At 41.3% G+C, this 21,226-nt stretch overlaps 1 protein-coding gene across 5 annotated transcripts in view; it reads right to left on the minus strand.

Moving 5' to 3' along the window:
* Positions 1 to 21,226, minus strand: part of DOT1L (DOT1 like histone lysine methyltransferase) — a 167,338-nt gene that overhangs the window by 105,761 nt on the left and 40,351 nt on the right. For all 5 annotated transcript variants that reach the window (XM_044268984.1, XM_044268978.1, XM_044268995.1 and 2 more), the window contains exon 2: positions 10,546 to 10,589. In XM_044268984.1, the coding sequence (XP_044124919.1) occupies positions 10,546 to 10,589 (44 nt within the window). The remainder of the gene's footprint in view (positions 1 to 10,545; positions 10,590 to 21,226) is intronic.

The following is a 21,226-nucleotide window of genomic DNA, read 5'->3' on the forward strand; positions in this document are numbered from 1 at the left end:
TATTAAGTATGGCGTATCTATGTATGATGAGGTTGAGACTCTTACCTTCATCCTCAACAATATCATTTCAGTTTGATAGGAGTGGCCCATTATATTTGGGAGGGCTTATAGTAATGGGAAGGGCTAAAAATTTTGTTCACTGCACTATTTTCGCTGCCTTTATTCTCCTCAGACCCCAAAAGCCAAATTTCTGGGCGCTCCCCTGCAGTACATTGCTTTTCTAGTTTATTTTTTTATAGTACGCAATTGATATATCTGATTAAACAAGAACAAATAGACACAAGGAGCTTATATTAGGCTTTGTAGGTCATTTAAATTTTTGTGATTGCATTCTGGTTTTAGTTCCCCTTTAATGCTGTTTTTTCAGATAAATTTTTTCAACAAGAATGTCACCATTCTACGTTCTATTTATTAGCATTTTGTTTTTGCAACAAACATGATATTTGTGTGTTATTCATATACTGAGCATATTCATGCCCCGTATTTTAAAGAGTTAAAGGCCCAATGGTAGTGTGCTAGCCAGCTGATGACCTCTGTTAGGTCATGGCCTAAAATGCCTTCTCTAAAACTGGGCAAGGAGAGAGGAAATGATGGGATTGTTAGACTCCATCTTGCCTTTGTTTAAAATAATGAAAATGAACCTGGAACCATCTAGTCCCATTCACCAAATGGATTGGCTGGAAGGAAGGACACATTATCAATTTATGTAAGGAAATGTAGGATGCATCTCCCATGTAAAGTATTAAAAATGTATCTGTATAAGGGCTAATTTTTTCACCGCATCTGATCCGCAACTTTTGTGGGTCGGATGCAGACCCATTCATTTCAATGGGGCAGCAACAGATTCTGACAGTGCAGTGTGCTGTCCAAAACCATATGTCTGTTCCACGGTACCCGCAAAGACAAGGATAGGACAGTTCTATTATGATCCGGAATGCACGCGGCCGGTATCCGTTTTGCGGATCTGCAAATTGTAGACTGCAAATATGGCTACGGCCATGTGCAAGGGCCCCAAGTCTATTAGTGTGGAGCTATGCTATATCAGAACACAGCTCCCTGGATAAAGGACTACAAGAACTAAATGCCAAACTCCACTGGCAGGAATACCCAATCCTTTTCTTTTAGGGATACAAGTTTATTTTTATTGCAATCCCTTTGTTTTAGCTCCATTTGTATTCTCTTCTCGTAACTATAATTTGTATGCACTGTTAAATCATATTAAACTTAAATTTAACAGCTGCTCTGTTGTCCTGTTGATGGAACCTGGTTATATTTTGTATCGCAATGTGTGTACAGCAGTGAACTGGTTTGGCTGAAGTTGCTGCGCACTAGAAAGGAATATTCCCATATAACAGTACTATAGCCAGTATAGCATGGAGTAGTCAGAGGATAGGCCTCTATATTGACCCACGAGGAAGCGAGCATAGGTCTAGCTAAGGAGGAGTAGGTGAAAGGTGGTGTCTTGTGTGCTGTGACAGATGTCATAAGGACTTTTTTCAGAGTGGATACTAGTGATTTTAACAATTGTATTCTTCAATAAAATATCAGTGAAAAAAAAATTAGGTTCTTAAAGGGAGTCTGCCAATGGTCCCAACAAGAAGCTGGGAAGAGCAGTTTTTATCATCAGGAGTAGTAAGAATATGAACTATTATTCTGCCAGGTTCTATTCCTTAAGTACAATGAGGTGGAGCTCCACTGTGAAATGCTCTCTGCACAGAGCTCTGATCGATATGACAACTTGAATGCTATAACGGTCACTCAGAGAGAAAGGGAAAGGCTGTCAAGCACCTCAATGCAGACAGTACTTCACATTGACGCCCTGCTTCCAGTACACTTTCAGGAGCAGAATTTGACTGAATAAATGCTCATACTCACACTATGGGCTCATGTACATGAACGTATTTTCTTTACGTGTCCGTTCTGTTTTTGCGGACCATATTCAGAACCATTAGGAAAAAATAAAGGAAGTTACTCAGTGTACATTCTGTTTACGTATGTCCGCATTTCCGTTCCGCAAAAAAATAGAACATGTCCTATTATTGTCCGCATTATGGACAAGGATAGTACTGTTCTATTAGGGGCCAGCTGTTCCGTTCCACAAAATATGGAATGCACAGAGATGTCATCCGTATTTTTTGCAGATTCGTTTTTGCGGACTGCAAAATACACACATCGTGTGCATGAGCCCTATTACTGATAAAAGCTCCACAAAATGTATGCTTCTACTGCCCTCCCCAGCCCCTACATTGTGATTTTTATTTTTTACATTTCGACAATGTTTGACATTGAAGGACCTGTCAGCACAAAATGCAGTACAATCTTAAAGCAACATGTTATAGAGTAGGAGAAGCTGAGCAGATGGATGTATAATTTTGTGGGAAAAGAGTCTGTAAAACGTCTAATTTACACATTTATCTGCAGCCCTGTAAACAGCATCAGTACAGGGAGGAGGAGTAATCAGCGTTTGATAGCATTGTGTGTACAAGTGTACATACAGAGATCTGTCAGTCACTGATAACTCCACTTCCCTGTACCAATAGCACTTCACAGGAAGTGAAAAAAAGCAAAGATATATATAAAATTTACAAGTATTCCTTTTCTATTAGTATTATGGGGGGCTACTATTGAAGAACTTTAATTTCTACCAAAAGCCAAATCGACCCAAGCAGAAAGGTCCAACCTATAATGTTTAACAAAAGTGCATACATTAGACCAGGTAGCCACTTTACAGAACTGATCCAAAAAGAGGCGCCTGCCTTCTCAGCCCATGAAGAGGCTACAGCCCCTGTAGAATGGGCTTTAATCTTTACTGAACATGGGAGGCCCTGGAGCTTGTAACAGTCTGCGATAGTGGACCTAAGCCATGTAGCCAACAAGGCCTTTGATAGCTTTTTACCGGCGTACTGTATAAGAAGAGTATCATCCCTTCTAAAAGGTTTTGGAGCTTCTAAGTACTGAAGGATTGATCTACGAATATCTAGGGAATTAAATTTTTCCTCTAAGATTTTTGGGATGAGAACAGAAAGATGGTAATATTTCTTGTTTTCTGTGGAAATTATTAAGTACTTTAGGCAGGAAACTAGGGTCTAGTCTCAAGGTAACCCTGTCTTTGGAAATGGAGAGATATGGTTCTCTTGAGGATAGAGCCTGAATCTTTCCTAGACATGTAGCTGATGTTCTGGCAATGAGGAAGGTCGTCTTTAAAGACATGTGTTTTATGGAACAAACATCTAGAGGCTCGAAGGTAGAAGCTGCTAACCCATTAAGCACCGTATTCAAATACCACTGGGGAGTACAAGAAATAAGAGCTGGTCTAAGTCTAGAGGCTGCTCTAGAATCTCAATCCAGCGGTGGTCCGCTAACAGGGAATCGTAGAATGAACTTAGAGCAGAAATCTGAACCCCAAGCGTACTAGGTCTAAGCCGTTATAAAGAAAAACCAAGATCTTCTGGATTATTGGAGGAGACCTATTTTTTCCAGATTTTAAAATATATTTTAGACGTGACTTTCTTCCCGCTACATAAGCGTGTTGATGAATTTCTCCAATAGGCCCTGATGCCTTAAGATGTCGCCCTTAGGATCCATGCTGTTAATTTGAAAAATCTTCGGATTTGGGGGACTGGTACTTGGAGAAGCATGGTTTCCTGGTAGGGAAGTATCCAGGGATCCTGAATCTACATTTGTTTTAATGCTGGGAACCAACTCTTGGGACAATAAGGCCACTTTCACCCGAGCGAGATTTCCCACTCGGGTGCAATGCGTGACGTGAACGCATCACACCGGCACTGAATAGTGACCCATTCATTTCAATGGGTCTGTGTACATGACATTTTTCACGCATCAGTTCTGCGCTGCTTGAAAAACACAGCGTGTTCTATATTCCGCGTTTTTCACGCAGCCCTGGCCCCAAAGATGTGAATGGGGGGCTTCAGTGAAAAACACATTGCATCCGGAGGTGTGGATGCAACGCGTTTTTCACTGATGGTTGCCAAGAGATGTTTGTAAACCTTCAGTTTTTTTATAACGCGCATGAAAAACGCATCAAAACACATTGCACCCACGCTGAAAAAAAAAAAAACTGAACGCAATAAGTAGGCTTAAAGAGTTATCAGGATTATTGTAACTGGCTCCTAAGAAATCTTCTGGACTGTGCGCGGTATTAACAGAAACGGAGGAAAAACATATGCCAGGTACCAGTACCATCTTATTGAGAAAGCGTCTATTGCTAGAGGATTTTCTTTTGGATTTAAGAAGCAAAAACCTGAGTGTTTTCTATTGAAGCAAAAAAGGTCTACTAAGGGAGAACCCCATCTTGCTACTATCTTCTGAAATAGAAGGGGATTTAGGGACCATTCTCCTGGGTCTAATTTTTTCCTGCTTAGAAAATCTGCTTCCAGATTTTGGGAACCTCTGAGATGTAAGGCTGTGAGTATTCCCTTCTGCCCAGGAGATTATTTTTCTTGCCAAGGCTTTCTAGGTTGAGGACTCCCTGATGTTTTAGGTAGGCTTCTGTTGTCAAGTTGTGTGAGAAGACCTTGACATGTTGATCCTTCAGAAAGTAGGCAGCTTTTTTCAGAGTATACCAAACTGCTGCCAGCTCTCTAGTTTGAAGAATGGTCGCTTATAATTTTTGAGAAAACCCCCTTAAAAAAAGAGCCCACTTTCGCGCCCCATCCGGTTTTGCTTGCATCTGTCATAATCTGGATAGCTGGTTGTTTTTGCCAAGATACTCTTTTGAAGATTCTTCCAGCAATTGATTCAGTTTCACAGATCTGGGAATAACGATTTTCCTTTCCAAGGGTTGTTTGTCACAGCTCTTCAGAATCCAGCTCTGGTGTGGCCTTGGCACTAAGATATTGACCCTATGCAAGATGTTAGGAGGCCTAGTATGCTCATAGCGCTTCTGATTAAAAAAAAAATTTTTTGCTCAAACTGTCCTATCTTGTACTGCAGTGAGAATATTTTGTCCATAGTCTTTTTGTGGAAGGTTGGAGATAAGATTTCCCCCAGTTTATTACCCAGCCTAATTCCTGAAGGCCTACTAGGAAAGTTTCCGTGTCCTTTGTGGCAATCTGTTTTTCTGACTAGCAGAAAATAGTCTAGATATGGGATTTTAATTAGGTTCATTTCCCTGAAAGAAGCCACCATCTCTACTATCATTTTTGTAAAAACACTTGGGGCCGATGAAATGCCAAAAGGGAGAGAAGTAAACTAGAAATTACACAAGGTTCCAGCTGAGGTTTTTTTATAGTGAACCTAAGGTACTTTTGTGAATTTTCGTGAATGGGAACCTGCTCCTTTTTCTATAAGTGGAATTGAGGAGGATACATCATTGCTCAGCCTGCTTTGGGGATTAAGTAAAAATTCTGTACCTCTGCCCCCTTTTGGATAGCTCCAGCGGCACAATTTTCCTTTACCCCTATAGGGTCTGAACTGGGTATTTTGTTGACCAAATAAACGTTTCCTGGTATCCCTCTCTTCCAGGAACCCCTTTTTATCTGCTGCTTTTGCTTTAGCATTTTTTTCTTGAGGAAAACAGGTCTATTATCTGAGAGCCCCTTGAACACTTCCGGGTTCAGTGCCCATTCTGTTTGATCTATCTTTTGTCTGCTGAGGTACCGTAATCTGCCTCCCGGTTTAGATGAATATCAGAGATTGAACTTATTCCTTCTCTGCCCAAGTGAATATCTTTTTTGGAAGATCTAGTAGCTTTATCGACCTCGTTCCACCCTGATGTATGAGGTGCGCAACTGTAGCCATGTTGTCAGACAGTATTTTTATATGATGATTCTGAAGAATTCCCGAGGCAATCTTTAGTGTCTCCCAGACGGCTCTTAATTCTTGGAAATTTGAAGATTGGTTGCTTATAGTCTTGATCCAAGTGCCTTGTTAATATCTGTCTCCAATCCTTGCTCCCCAACCTGACCTGCTTGCATCTGTCTGAATCAGAATAGACTGAGATCTGTTCCAAACTAACCCTTTGGATAGATTTTTTTGGAACTGTCCACAAGGAGAGAGATGATTTTACTAAACCCGGGATTAATATCTTCCGATCTAGAGATAGTTGTTGCCTGTCCCATTCTTTTAGGATCCAGAACTGTATGGTGCAAAAGCGGGACTGAGACCAGGCTACCGAAGGGATACATGAGGTCAATAGGCCTAATGTGCTCATTGCTTCTCTTATAGAGCACCTCCTCCTTTTCTGATAACTTGATTTTCTCCCTGAGAAAATAGATTTTGTCTTCGGGAAGGAAGGTAGTCTGTTTGAGAGTCCAGAACAACTAAGAAATGTTGCTCTCGTTGAGGGTTAAAAACAGGATTTGCCTGGATTTATAACCCAACCCAAGTGTCAGACGGGATAAGAGTACCGTACATCTAAGTCAGTAGTTAGGCGGTCTAAAAAGTCGCCAATGATCAGAAAGTAGTCTAAAGTAAGGTACTAAAACTAGGTCCTCCTTTCTCAGATGCACTACCATCTCTACCACTAGGTTAGTGAATACCCTTGGGGCAGAAGAGATTCCGAACGGGAGGGCTGTAAACTAAAAAAGAAGAATCTGACCTTTTTGAATCCTGATCGCAAATCTTAGGAATTTCTGAGATCTCTGATGAATTGGGACGTGATAATAGGCGTCTTTTAGGTCACCCGTGCATATGACAGCTTCCTGCTTTATCAGAGGGATTATGGATTTCAGAGTCTCCATTTTGAACTTCCTGTACGAAATGTATTTGTTCGGACCTTTAAGATTTATTATTGTCCGAAAGGTGCCTTTTTTTCTTTACTAAAAATAGGGTTGAATAGAAACCCTGTCCCTGTTGAGATGGTTGGACAGGGACTACCACTCCCAGATTTAGCAAATCCTGAACTCCCTACCAAATATATTTCTGAACCTAGATTCGTAGTCAAAAATCTTTTTGGGGGGACTGAAGAAAATGCTATCTTGTAGCCTGACCTTATTATTTCTAGGTCCCAAGAGTTGGATGTTATGTTTTTCCAGGGAAACAGAACTTTCTGTAGTCTCCCACCTATCCAGGCGTCATTGTTTGTTGCCAGATTTACTTTGGGGATTAAGGAGGAATCCCCTCCCTTATAACACCTTTTCTGGTAACTTCAGCAACCGGATTTCCCTTTTCCCCTGTAGGACCTGTCCTGACTGGAATAGGGACGAAAGGGATATCTTCATTTGTTTGATCTATCCTCAGGAAACCCCTTTTTTCTATCGGCCGCTTTCTCAAGAATCTTAAGCACTGGGCCAGAAATGTACTAGGAATAAAATTTAACTTCATTTTAGAGGTCTTATCCCCAGACCAGGATTTCATTTAAAGGGCTCTGCGAGCCACATTAGATTAACTTGTGTCTCTAACAGAAAACATAACCAAATCCGCTAAAAAAGCTGTTGTGGATTTTAACAGAGGGATAGAGTTTATTATCTCCTCATGTGGAGTCTTGTTTCTCAGGTGAGTTCCTAATTCGTTCAACCACAGATACATGGATCTAGCTACCGAGGTTGCAGCAATATTAGCCTCAAGACCGAACATGGATGCCTCCCAGGATTTTTTTGCTAAATACGGTCTGCTTTTCTATCCATCGGGTCTCTAAGTTGAGACGTGTCCTCAAATGGCAAGGTGGTCTTTTTGTTCACTTTAGCCACCTGAACGTCAATTTTAGGAATTTCAAACACCTTAGACTCTAAAGGATCAAATAGACTGTTCTAAAACTCTCTGGAAATGCTGAGTCTTCTCAGGATCAGACCATTCCTCCATAATCTCTAATATTTTCATTAATTGGAAAAACTCTGGCACATTTAACCCCAAGACTTCCAAACATTTCGTCCTGAATGGAATGTGTTTTCTGGACATTCTCAACCCCCATGGTAGCACGGACCGCTTTTAAGAGGTTGTTCATTTCATCAGAGGAAAAGTAGAATTTTTTAATTTCCCTCCGACAGCTAAGATAAGGGTTAGTCTTCATCCCATTGTTTGGAGAAAGACACATCATACCCCAAGCACTCGGAGTCCGAGGAAGCAGACGTTATCAATTTTGGTTGTTTAGAGGGTAGAAGTCCCTGGGTCGCCTCTGTCATAGCCGACAAGGAGGACCTTATCTCCTCCTGAATCATGGCTCTGAATGAGTCAATAAGTGATTAATGTTCTTCATGTACTACTTTTGAGATGCAATCCTTGGAAAGAATTCAGGCAATTTCTTGAAACAAGAAATACATTTCAGAGGCTTTTTAGTTGTCTTCTGGACCTCTTTTGATACCTGAGGAAACCAATCGGGAGGAATCCCTCACTTGAATCAAGGTGGAATCATGGTGAAAAAACACCCCTGATGCTGTAACACCTCACACAACCGTAATACCAAATATATATAGGTGCTCCCCCATGCTTTGGTGCACAAATGTATAAATGTATTATATACACACACAAATATATAGATTGGAACTTCCCCATGGGGGAACTCACAGAAGGTAGCGCAGGGGCATAAAGCTCCCTTGGAGTCTGCAGCTCAGGTCCTGACAATCACTTACTAAATCCTCAGATCAGCTAAACGTTGCCCGCCATCTCCTGTTCTGGACTTACGGGTTGCACCACAACCTCCGGGCTCCGAACCGGCAGTGATGCAGGATGTCAGAGTAACTACACGCCGGCTGCACATCCAGCTTAACCCACCAGGAGCAGGCTCCGGATCAACCAGAGCAAGCCCTGCCAACTACAACAGCCCAGAATTAGCACAAGGCCGCTGGCGGACAGGGGAGCTTGCTGGGGAGCGTTAACAAGGAGACCACACATCTCCAGTACTTGCAAATAAAAATTTGAAAACTAAAAATTAAGCAAAAATATTTCCATTTCATCTCCCTGACGTGCAGGGAGACTCTCTGCCCTGGCCTCAGTAGGGAAAGGAAACACTGGGAAAGGGTGGTGGGGAGGGAGCAATTTAATCTCTTCTCCGTTTCTGCCCCTACAGAGGTCAATCTCCTTGTGGTGCAGTCATGGTGATGATATGGAAACCTGCCTGTCTTTCATTCTCAACATATCTCCCCCAAGGGGAACTCTGTGGTCGGCGGTTTTTAAAGCATACAGCCACTTAACCAGGCACTTCAGCTTCTTGGAATGCGCCCCAAGACTCCACCCATTAACCTGTCTGGTTTATGGGGAGCGTGACCAGACGCCCGTACACTCCAGTGTGTCAGACTACAGCACGCTCGCATAGTCCAGCTGCCGTGTCCTCGTCTGAAGGTAGGAGATATGGCAGGCAGAAGGAGTGAAGCCCTATGTCCAGCTTTGACCCCTGCCATGGGAGGACAAAGGGGAAGAGAAAAACCCCATTCATATTTTCCCATGTAGGGAGGAGAGGTAAGGGTAGCCCAGGCTATTGATACCTGCACGGAAAAAGAATTATAATAATAATACAATAAAATAGACCTGAATCTTCACCTCCCAGTAGGGGAGGCCTCTCTGTATGCTGCCCCATGTAGGGACAGGAAATACTGAGGGGAGTGGGTGGGAGGGGCAATTTAAACACTTTCTCTCTGTGTTCCTGTCCCTACATAGGTCAGGGGTCAATCTCCTTGTGGCAGTCATGGTGGATGGAAATCATGATGTCAACCCAACCTTATTGAGGATAGCGGTAAAAAAAAAAAAAAAAAAAGGAGCCAATTTATTGGGATTAGTAGAACTATAGGTAACAGCATACTGCTAGTCAATTGCACAAAGATGTACGTAAATATTGAATAAAAATAGTGGCTTGGTGGCCATACTTACTGCAAAAGCAGGTAGAAGCTCCTTGCGCATATAATTGATCAAACATATGTCGAGCCCATTTACCAGACAAGGTGGCTTCTAATCAGATGGGGCCTACTCTAACATGCCTCTACTGAGCTTACAGCCTACAATCTGGGCAAAGTAGAACCTAGCTATATCCTATACATGCCTCTCCCAGGCTGTCAGCCTGCAATATGGGAAAGGTTGGATACAGCTGTACAATCTAATTAAAAGCACAAATTAGATCGATATACAGCTGTACAATTCTTATTTGAGCCAAAACTTCTTGTAGGTATCCCAAGATTTACACGATATTATTTGAAGACAGGCATACTAAGCACAAATATGAAATATTAATCTTATTGACCGACATGTAATTCAGTAGGTTTCCAAAGGCCGAAAATCCTGGCACTTGTGATCAAAGAAGTGCCCAAGTTCCCTGATTATATGAACATGAGTTATTTATTACAAAACATGAATTTTGACCAGGCCACTTTTGAAGTCTACCTTCTGGTCTATGGATACTAGCATTAGTGGGCTGGAGAAGTACCGCCTGTGGCATGTATTAAATTCCATTAGCAACTCTAAGTTACCTGGAAAGCAGTAGAGTTTTGGCCTGAAAATGGCTTTAATTGACCCCCCCATGCCACCTGTTCTTTAAAACATCCTGTGTCCAATAAGTTCTCATCTGTTCCAGGAAAATGGTAACAGACTGTATAAAATCATAACACATGCATAAAGAGACACGACAAAACAGCAAATAGGAAAGTGAAATTAACTTACCGGATGGTTTCAATAATTTCATGTGCTGCATCATGATGCTTATCCTGCAGATACAAAAGAGAAAAAATAAATAAATGAACTCCACAAAGACAGATATGAGACGGCAGAAAAAAAATGCAAGTAGCCAGCATGAAACAAAATTGGGAGGGAACACACGTCACAGGTAGGGTCAGGACGATACACAGAACATAACTGAGTTTACTCAACACAATTTAGAACTCTGCTTCAGTGAGTAAAGGTAAGTTTTCATATAGAAGGCTTTCCACATTGTACTGTACATAACGTGTCCTAAAACGGCAGAGTGATTGTTTACAGTACAGCGGAAGGTCTCCAAAAGTCCCCCTTTGAAAAGACTGACCTCTTGTAGACCAGATTTCTCGATGACAGATGTTAAATTCCCTTGTATTCAAAAAGAGGACCACCCCTGTACCATTTTTTCACTGAAATTCTGGCAGTTGCCTCAAAAGGGGTTTCATTGTATAGAGAAGCCAAGATCCCACAGGATCAAAGTGTAAAAAAAAATAATATATATATATAATATATGTAGATAAAATAGAGTAAAGAAACCAGGTCATAAGTTATTGCACCGTGCTGATGGATGTAATCTTAGTGTGTATGCAGTGGCTAATCGGTAACTGGGTTCCTGTGGCTGGGCAGGAGACCACAGCACTGCTGGACACCTGGGAGGAAAGCAGATGTCCAGTTAACATTCTGTCCAACAGCTATGTGCACCTGTATCACCAGGCCTGGGAAGGATTTAGGAAAAAATGGGACTGCTTGAAATATCAGCAGCTACTATGATGAGATGGAGTGTATCCTGACCACAAATTTACCCCTGGCAACAAGTGGCGAGTACCAACTCAGCCCCCGAAACCTTCGCCATACCATCCCCATCACACATGTAACTAGAATATACAGTCTGTCAGCTGTTCCCACAGAAGGCCTTAATTCTACTACTGTCCCATGGTCTCCTGTGTCATGTGGATTGTTAGCAGATGTTCTAATTCAACAACTTTCCTCACTATGCTTAATATAACTAATATTCTACAAGATCCTGCACATAGCCAATGCAGAACAAGCCTGTGGTTGGCAACTAAGGGTCTGGGTCCAGCCTGTAAACTGGATACCTATACACTGCACTCAGTGAAAGAGGGAGGCAATGTATGAACCTGATCACTACTGCAGTGTTCACATGCAGACACTGTAGGGAAGAATCTTTAAAAAAAAAAAAAAAAAAAATAAGTAAAAATCGGAAAAGCCCTCTTATTTTTAAAGAGAACCTGTCAGTTTGTGCAATCCAAACCACAGGCAACATGAAATAGTGACAGACTCCCTCATTACAGGGGATGGGGATGAACCTATCAAACCATTTGTTCCATGGCATGAAACAATTGGGGATATCACTTTGAATTACATCACAATAAGACCTATATGCTTAGCACTGTTCTTAAAAGGATTATCTCACCTCAGACACTGGGGGTGGTACCCACACCTATCTTTAAAACAGAGCCCGCAGTGAAGGAAGGTGCACAGTGCATGCATGACCACCCTTCATTCATTCATTCCTATGGGAGTGCCAAAAACAGCCGAGTGGCGCACTCTGCTATTTTCGGCAGTCCCATTGAAATGAATGGGACATGCACCACAGAAGCACATACACCACTCCATTCACTTCTATGGGGTTGATAGAAATAGTTGAGCCAGTGCCAAGCTATTTTCAGCACTCCCATAGGAATGAATGGAAGGCAGCCATGCATGCACGGTGCACCCTCCTTCATTTTGTAGGCTCTGTTCTAAAGATAGGTGCGGGTCTCAACTCTGGGACTTGGGGGCATATCCTAGCAATATGCCCCTAATGTCTGAGGTGAGACAACACCTTTAAATGCCATCTAGTTTGGACAACACTTTATGGCTTGCTGGAGTGCCCTTTTCACTTAGTGCCACCGCTCTGTATTGTTAACCTATTTGTAACTTGAAATTATTTATAACCCATACACTAGCTTTACAAGTACTAAATAATTCATAAAGACTTCCTAATCTAAATAGAACAAATAGTCATAAAGTCAGAATATCTCTGGCGGGCAGGGTGCACTCTCATTCTGCACCACTCTTCTTGCTCATGCTTATTGCAATTTGTTTATATCAATAGTAAGTTTTCACTTTACTAAGACAGATGGTGGGGTGACAAATGGGTTATATGTACAGTATTGCTTGGTTTTCCACTCAAACAACTCTAGACCAAGGGAGAGCTTTAGCAATTTGGGTTAAGCCATTCTGGTTATTTCTTCTGGGTGTTACCAAATATACTGGCCAGATGGATGCCAACAGAAGACTCTGTCTGGGGACATATAAATACATCTGTCATATGCACTGAATTTTCCTGACACAAAACGCCAAACATACACCATAAAATGATGTGAACAGAGGGTCAGACTCTAAACACAACACATAATAGAAGTAAAAGGACCAGCACTCGCTAAAGGTAATGGCGTTTAGGCTCAAGTTACAGAAGGCTCAAGCTTGAGCCGAAATGCATCAAAATCATGTGGTAAACAATTTATGCAAGATTACTATTAGTGAGTGTCAGTCATTTACTACTATTACAGGTCCTTCTAAAAAAAATTAGCATATTGTGATAAAGTTCATTATTTTCTGTAATGTACTGATAAACATTAGACTTTCATATATTTTAGATTCATTACACACAACTGAAGTAGTTCAAGCCTTTTATTGTTTTAATATTGATGATTTTGGCATACAGCTCATGAAAACCCAAATTCCTATCTAAAAAAAAATAGCATATTTCATCCGACCAATAAAAGAAAAGTGTTTTTAAAACAAAAACAAAAAAGTCAACCTTCAAATAATTATGTTCAGTTATCCCCTCAATACTTGGTCGGGAATCCTGTTGCAGAAATGACTGCTTCAATGCGGCGTGGCATGGAGGCAATCAGCCTGTGGCACTGCTGAGGTGTTATGGAGGCCCAGGAGGCTTCGATAGCGGCCTTAAGCTCATCCAGAGTGTTGGGTCTTGCGTCTCTCAACTTTCTCTTCCCAATAACCCACAGATTCTCTATGGGGTTCAGGTCAGGAGAGTTGGCAGGCCAATAGAGCACAGTGATACCATGGTCAGTAAACCATTTACCAGTGGTTTTGGCACTGTGAGCAGGTGCCAGGTTGTGCTGAAAAATGAAATCTTCATCTCCATAAAGCTTTTCAGCAGATGGAAGCATGAAGTGCTCCAAAATCTCCTGATAGCTAGCTGCATTGACCCTGCCCTTGATAAAACACAGTGGACCAACACCAGCAGCTGACATGGCACCCCAGACCATCACTGACTGTGGGTACTTGACACTGGACTTCAGGCATTTTGGCATTTCCCTCTCCCCAGTCTTCCTCCAGACTCTGGCACCTTGATTTCCGAATGACATGCAAAATTTGCTTTCATCCAAAAAAAGTACTTTGGACCACTGAGCAACAGTCCAGTGCTGCTTCTCTGTAGCCCAGGTCAGGCGCTTCTGCCGCTGTTTCTGGTTCAAAAGTGGCTTCACCTGGGGAATGCGGCACCTGTAGCCCATTTCCTGCACACGCCTGTACACGGTGGATCTGGATGTTTCTACTCCAGACTCAGTCCACTGCTTCCGCAGGTCCCCCCCAAGGTCTGGAATCTGTCCTTCTCCACAATCTTCCTCAGGGTCCGGTCACCTCTTCTCGTTGTGCAGCGTTTTCTGACACACTTTTTCCTTCCCACAGACTTCCCACTGAGGTGCCTTGATACAGCACTCAGCAGTCAGGTCGGCAGTCTTACCCATGATTGCGGTTTTGAGTAATGAACCAGGCTGGGAGTTTTTAAAAGCCTCAGGAATCTTTTGCATGTGTTTAGAGTTAATTAGTTGATTCAGATGATTAGGTTAATAGCTCGTTTAGAGAACCTTTTCATGATATGCTAATTTTTTTAGATAGGAATTTTGGATTTTCACAGAGCTGCCTGTGTCCTCTGGTGGTCGATCCAAGCAAAAGGGACCACCAGAGGACCAGGTAGCAGGTATATTAATATTTATGTTAAAAAAACTAAAAAAACAAAAAACGCATCTACACCCTGCCAGCGAACGATCGCCGCTGGCAGGCTGTAGATCCACTCGCTTATCTGCCGATCCGCGCGTTCTGCCTTATCTGCTGTGAACGCGCGCGCCTGCGTTAGGCGGTTAATCAATTTTTTTCCCCACTAACAAAGCAAGGGTTAACAGTCAAACAAAACTCAATATTTATTGCCCTGATTCTGTCGTTTACAGAAACCACCCCATATGTGGTCGTAAACTGCTGTACGGGCACAGGGCAGGGCGCAGAAGGAAAGGAATGCCATATGGTTTTTAGAAGGTAGATTTCACTGGGATAATTTCAAACTGCCATGTCACATTTGAAGACCCCTAGAGTAGAAACAATAAAATAATTTTTTAAACAAATGGTGGCATTGTTAGTGTTACACGGTCTGTTGATGTCAGGACACATCTCACTGCCTGATGGCATGACAAACCAGGAAGAAAGATTCAAGCATGGGGATAAGAGAAAACCGCAAACAATGTAAACTTGAAAATAATAATAATAATAAAAAATGAGTATTGGAGCTAGAGTAATTGATGGAAAATAAACTGTAATATAGTTTATGGTACAACCCCTTTAAATATGTCAGCAGAGGTGACTATTTCCCTATACCTGTAGTGTATGACCAATGTTTATTTGCCACTGCAAGACTGAACCCCTTTGCTACCAGCGCCGTACATGTACGGTACTGGAGTGATGTGTAAACATGGCGGCCACTCGCCCGTGCAGCGGGTGTCATAGCTGGCAAGTCTCAAACAGCACAGACCTGCGGCTAATTACCGTGGCAGGCAATAATGCCGGCCGTGGTAAATAAAGGCTTTAGATGCCTTGATCATCAAGTGAGATCACGGCATCTAAATTCGCAGAAACCAGAAAGCGCTTCCTACCGATACCCCCTGCGGCCAATGGGGCTGTCTGTAGTTACTTTGAATACTATGAGCCTCTCTGACTAGGCTTTTAGTGTTCATGCTGCCATTCTCACCAGATGGCAGGCCAACATAAGAAATAAGCAATTGATAGTCAATTTAAAAATCCCTGATTGTACAAAATAAAAAAAATAAAAAAGGAATTTATAAGCTCATTATGAGCTTTAAAATAATTACAAAAAATGTAAATACATAAAAAAAAAGTTTAAAAATCACCCTCCTTTCTATATAATTAATTAAAAAAAATACCTAAATAAATATAAACATCATGGGCATCACTGCGACCGAAAACGCTTTTGTTAAAAATTTTACACTATTTAGACATACAAAACCTATACATATGGGGTATCGTAATCGTACTGGCCCAAAGAATAAAAGGACGTGGTTCAGTGTTGCTGCAAACGAAACGCTGTGGGAACAAAACCTGTAAAAAGGTGGAGGAATTGCTTTTTCTTCAAATTCCATTTGGAATTTTACCACCGCTTCTCACTACAGTGTACTTTCTAATGCCACCATTAATTGTGGCATACAACTTGTCTTGCAAAAAATAAGCCCTCATACAGCTATGTGAATGGAAATATAAAAAATTGTGGCTCAAGGAAAATGGGGAAGAAAAATGAAAACTGAAAAACTAAAAGTGAAAGGGTTAAAGAGTTCAAAGGGTAAAATCTGGTAGAAACCTGCAGTTTAATTGACATGCTGTGAATTTAACGTCCGCCACAAAGGACAATTTACACTGCCGTTTGTTTTTTCCACAGGGTGGGGATGAGAGGTCTTTAAATTAAATCTCATACGGAGTGGCCAATGCACATTACATATATTTTGCTTGTGTATATATCGATAAACCTTTATTGACAGTTAACATAGTATACTGGAACCCATAGAAAGGAGAAAGGTGCTCTAAAACAAAGACCGAGAAGTGACAACGTACTGGATGACCGAAGCAGACACATAACCTTTTGAGAGCACTTTCTCTATTTGGAAGACTTGTCTTTGTAATTCAGTTAAATATACTTAGTAATTGTTTCCTAGATAGAAAATAGAGACAACATGATTATGACTCAAATGTTGCTTTAAGCCCCTTATAAGGCATGAAACATGGGTTTATTTTTAAGACCACAATAAGAGATGGAATAGTAAAATCCTGCCAGCCAATGCCGTGTTCTTGAACTGATGCTCCCTTGAGAGTCGAGAATGTATAAACACTTTGAGAGCGTCACACATAGCTGGAATAGCACAGTGGTGAGGTTCATCACTGAACAGAGAAAGTTCACATCAGGGCAGGGAGTATAAAACACCCAAAGCAGTCATATTACAAGTGCCCTGACCACTGTTTTATACAGGCCTGTGGAGTCTGTAAGCCAAAGCTCCTTCATAAATAGCCAATAATTTAGTAATAGTTTTACTGTAGCAAAATGGTAACATTGGCCTTTTCCTTACCATCATGTAAGTACTCAGGCCACTTAGAACTTGCACCATATGTATTGGAATAAAATTACTGAAATTCCTGACATTCCCTAAATTCCTTTAACCCCTTAGGGACACAGCCTTTTTACACCTTAGGACCAGGCCATTTTTTGCAAATCTGACCAGTGTCACTTTAAGTGCTCATAACTTTAAAACGCTTTGACTTATCCAGGCCGTTCTGAGATTGTTTTTTCGTCACATATTGTACTTCATGACACTGGTGAAATGAAGTCAAAAAAATATTTTTTTTTGCACCAAAAAATACCTAATTTAACAAATTTTTGGAAAAATTAGCAAATTTCAAAGTTTCAGTTTCTCTACTTCTGTAATACATAGTAATACCCCCAAAAATTGTGATGACTTTACATTCCCCATATGTCTACTTTATGTTTGAATTGTTTTGGGAATGATATTTTATTTTTTGGGGATGTTATAAGGCTTAGAAGTTTAGAAGCAAATCTTGAAATTTTTCAGCAATTTACAAAAACGACATTTTTAGGGACCAGTTCAGGTCTGAAGTCACTTTGCGAGGCTTACATAATAGAAACCACCCAAAAATGACCCCATCTAAGAAACTACACCCCTCAAGGTATTCAAAACTGATTTTACATACGTTGTTAACCCTTTAGGTGTTGCACAAGAGTTATTGGCAAATGGGGATGAAATTTGAGAATTTCTTTTTTTTGTCAAATTTTTTATTTTAACCCATTTTTTCCACTAACAAAGCAAGGGTTAACAGCCAAACAAGACTGTATCTTTATTACCCTGACTCTGCCGTTTACAGAAACACCCAATATGTGGCCGTAAACTACTGTACGGCCACACAGCGGGGCGTAGAGTGAAAGGTGCGCCGTTTGGTTTTTGGAGGGCTGATTTTTATGGACTGGTTTATTTACACCATGTCCCATTTGAAGACCCCTGATGCACCCCTAGAGTAGAAACTCCCTAAAAGTGACCCCATCTAAGAAACTACACCCCTCAAGGTATTCAAAACTGATTTTACATTCGTCGTTAACCTTTTAGGTGTTGCGCAAGAGTTATTGGCAAATGGGGATGAAATTGGAAAATTTCATTTTTTTGTCTAATTTTCCATTTTAACCCATTTTTTCCACTAACAAATCAAGGGTTAACAGCCAAACAAGACTGTATCTTTATTACCCTGACTCTGCCGTTTACAGAAACACCCAATATGTGGCCGTAAACTACTGTACGGCCACACAGCGGGGCATAGAGTGAAAGGTGCGCCGTTTGGTTTTTGGAGGGCTGATTTTTATGGACTGGTTTATTTACACCATGTCCCATTTGAAGACCCCTGATGCACCCCTAGAGTAGAAACTCCCTAAAAGTGACCCCATCTAAGAAACTACACCCCTCAAGGTATTCAAAACTGATTTTACATTCGTCGTTAACCCTTTAGGTGTTGCGCAAGAGTTATTGGCAAATGGGGATGAAATTGGAAAATTTCATTTTTTTGCCTTATTTTCCATTTTAACCCATGTTTTCTACTAACAAAGCAAGGGTTAACAGCCAAACAAGACTGTATCTTTATTACCCTGACTCTGCCGTTTACAGAAACACCCAATATGTGGCCGTAAACTACTGTACGGCCACACAGCGGGGCATAGAGTGAAAGGTGCGCCGTTTGGTTTTTGGAGGGCTGATTTTTATGGACTGGTTTATTTACACCATGTCCCATTTGAAGACCCCTGATGCACCCCTAGAGTAGAAACTCCCTAAAAGTGACCCCATCTAAGAAACTACACCCCTCAAGGTATTCAAAACTGATTTTACATTCGTCGTTAACCCTTTAGGTGTTGCGCAAGAGTTATTGGCAAATGGGGATGAAATTGGAAAATTTCATTTTTTTGCCTTATTTTCCATTTTAACCCATGTTTTCTACTAACAAAGCAAGGGTTAACAGCCAAACAAGACTGTATCTTTATTACCCTGACTCTGCCGTTTACAGAAATACCCAATATGTGGCCGTACACTACTGTACGGCCACACAGCGGGGCGTAGAGTGAAAGGTGCGCCGTTTGGTTTTTGGAGGGCTGATTTTTATGGACCGGTTTATTTACACCGTGTCCTGTTTCAACCCCCCTGATGCACCCCTGGAGTCGAAACTCCCTAAAAGTGACCCCATTTTGGAAACTACGGGATAAGGTGGCATTTTTTGGGGGAGTATTTTTAGGGTAAATATAATTTTTGGTTGCTCTATATTACATTTTTGTGAGGTAAGGTTACCAAAAATTGAAATTCTGATATTTCATCTCCATTTGCCATTAACTGTTGAGGAACACCTAAAGGGTTAATAAAGTTTGTATAATCATTTTTGAATACCTTGAGGGGTGTAGTTTCTTAGATGGGGTCAATTTTAGGGAGTTTTTACTCTAGGGGGGCATCAGGGGGGCTTCAAAAGGGATATGGTGTCAATAAAAAAGGCCATCAAAATCGGCCTTCCAGAAACCATGTCGGTCCTTTCCTTTTGCAGCCTCCCTTTTACGGATACAGCAGTTTACGACCACAAATGTGGCGTTTCTGTAAACTGCAGTATCAGGGTAATAAATTTTAACTTTTGTTTGGTTGTTAACCCTTGTTTTCTTACCGGAAAAAACGGACTGAAATGGAAAAGTGCCAAAAATAGCGGTTTTGGCACCGTTTTTTTTTTTTTTTTTAACCGTGTTAATCTGGGTAGTTAGGTCATGGGATATTGTTATAGAGGAGATTCTTACGGACGCGGCAATATCTAATAAGTCTACTTTTTTTTACAATTATTTAGGTTTTTGACTATATTATCTTTTTTGATACAACTTTTTTTTTTGGGTATCTCTAAAGTCTAAGTGTAATTTTTTTAATTTTCTTTTAGCCAATTATCTTATGTGGGGGCTCATTTTTTGCGGGATGAGCGGACGGTTTTATTGGCACTATTTTGGGGGCTATATGACTTTTTGATCGCTTGCTATGAAACTTTTTGTTATGTAAGGTGACAAAAAAAAATTTTTTGCACCTATTTTTTTTTTTTTTTTTTTACTGTGTTAATCTGGGGGGTTGGGTCATGGGGTATTTTTATAGAGGAGATTCTTACGGACGTGGCGATACCTAATAAGTCAACTTTTTTTTTACAATAATTTAGGTTTTAGACTATATTATCCTTTTTGATTCCCTAAAAAAAAATTTGTATCTCTAAAGTCTAAGAGTCATTTTCAATTTTTTTTTTTATCTGATTATCTTATGTGGGGGCTCATTTTTTGCGGGATGAGATGACGGTTGTATTGGCACTAATTTGGGGGCTATATGACTTTTTGATCGCTTGCTTTTTATTATGTAAGGTGACAAAAAAAAACTTTTTTTGCACCTTTTTTTTTTTTCTGGACCGTGTTAGGCTACTTTCACACTAGCGTTCGGGCGGATCCGTTCAGAACGGATCCGCCCATAATAATGCAGACGGAGGCTCCGTTCAGTACGGATCCGTCTGCATTATTTTAGCAAAAAAAAGCTAAGTGTGAAAATAGCCTAGTACGGATCCGTCCAGACTTTCAATGTAAAGTCAATGGGGGACGGATCCGCTTGAAGATTGAGCCACATTGTGGCATCTTCAAACGGATCCGTCCCCATTGACTTACATTGAAAGTCTGGACGGATCCGTACGGATCCGCACGCCTCCGCACGGCCAGGCGGACACCCGAACGCTGCAAGCAGCGTTCAGCTGTCCGCCTGTCCGTGCGGAGGCGAGCGGAGCGGAGGCTGAACGCCGCCAGACTGATGCAGTCTGAGCGGATCCGCCTCCATTCAGACTGCATCAGGGCTGGACGGCTGCGTTCGGGTCCGCTCGTGAGCTCCTTCAAACGGAGCTCACGAACGGAATACCGAACGCTAGTGTGAAAGCAGCCTTAATCTGGGGGGTTAGGTCATGGGGCATTTTTATAGAGGAGATTATTACAGACGCGGCAATACCTATGTCTACTTTTAATAAATTATTTTAGTTTTTTTGGGTGTCTCAAGTCTGAGAACCATTTTTTTTTTTTATCCCATGTCAGTCCTAAATTGGGATATAAATTTAGTACTCCATGGAAGTGTGATACTCCCTGAAGCAACCGTCAATGCAGAGGCCCGGATGATCGGGGCATGTGTCGCACTGAGTAGTCGTGTCCTTCCGTATCCCCCTCCTGCGACACACTCTGCACTTT

This window comes from Bufo gargarizans, chromosome 1, assembly GCF_014858855.1.
Source record: "Bufo gargarizans isolate SCDJY-AF-19 chromosome 1, ASM1485885v1, whole genome shotgun sequence".
Classification (NCBI taxonomy): domain Eukaryota; kingdom Metazoa; phylum Chordata; class Amphibia; order Anura; family Bufonidae; genus Bufo; species Bufo gargarizans.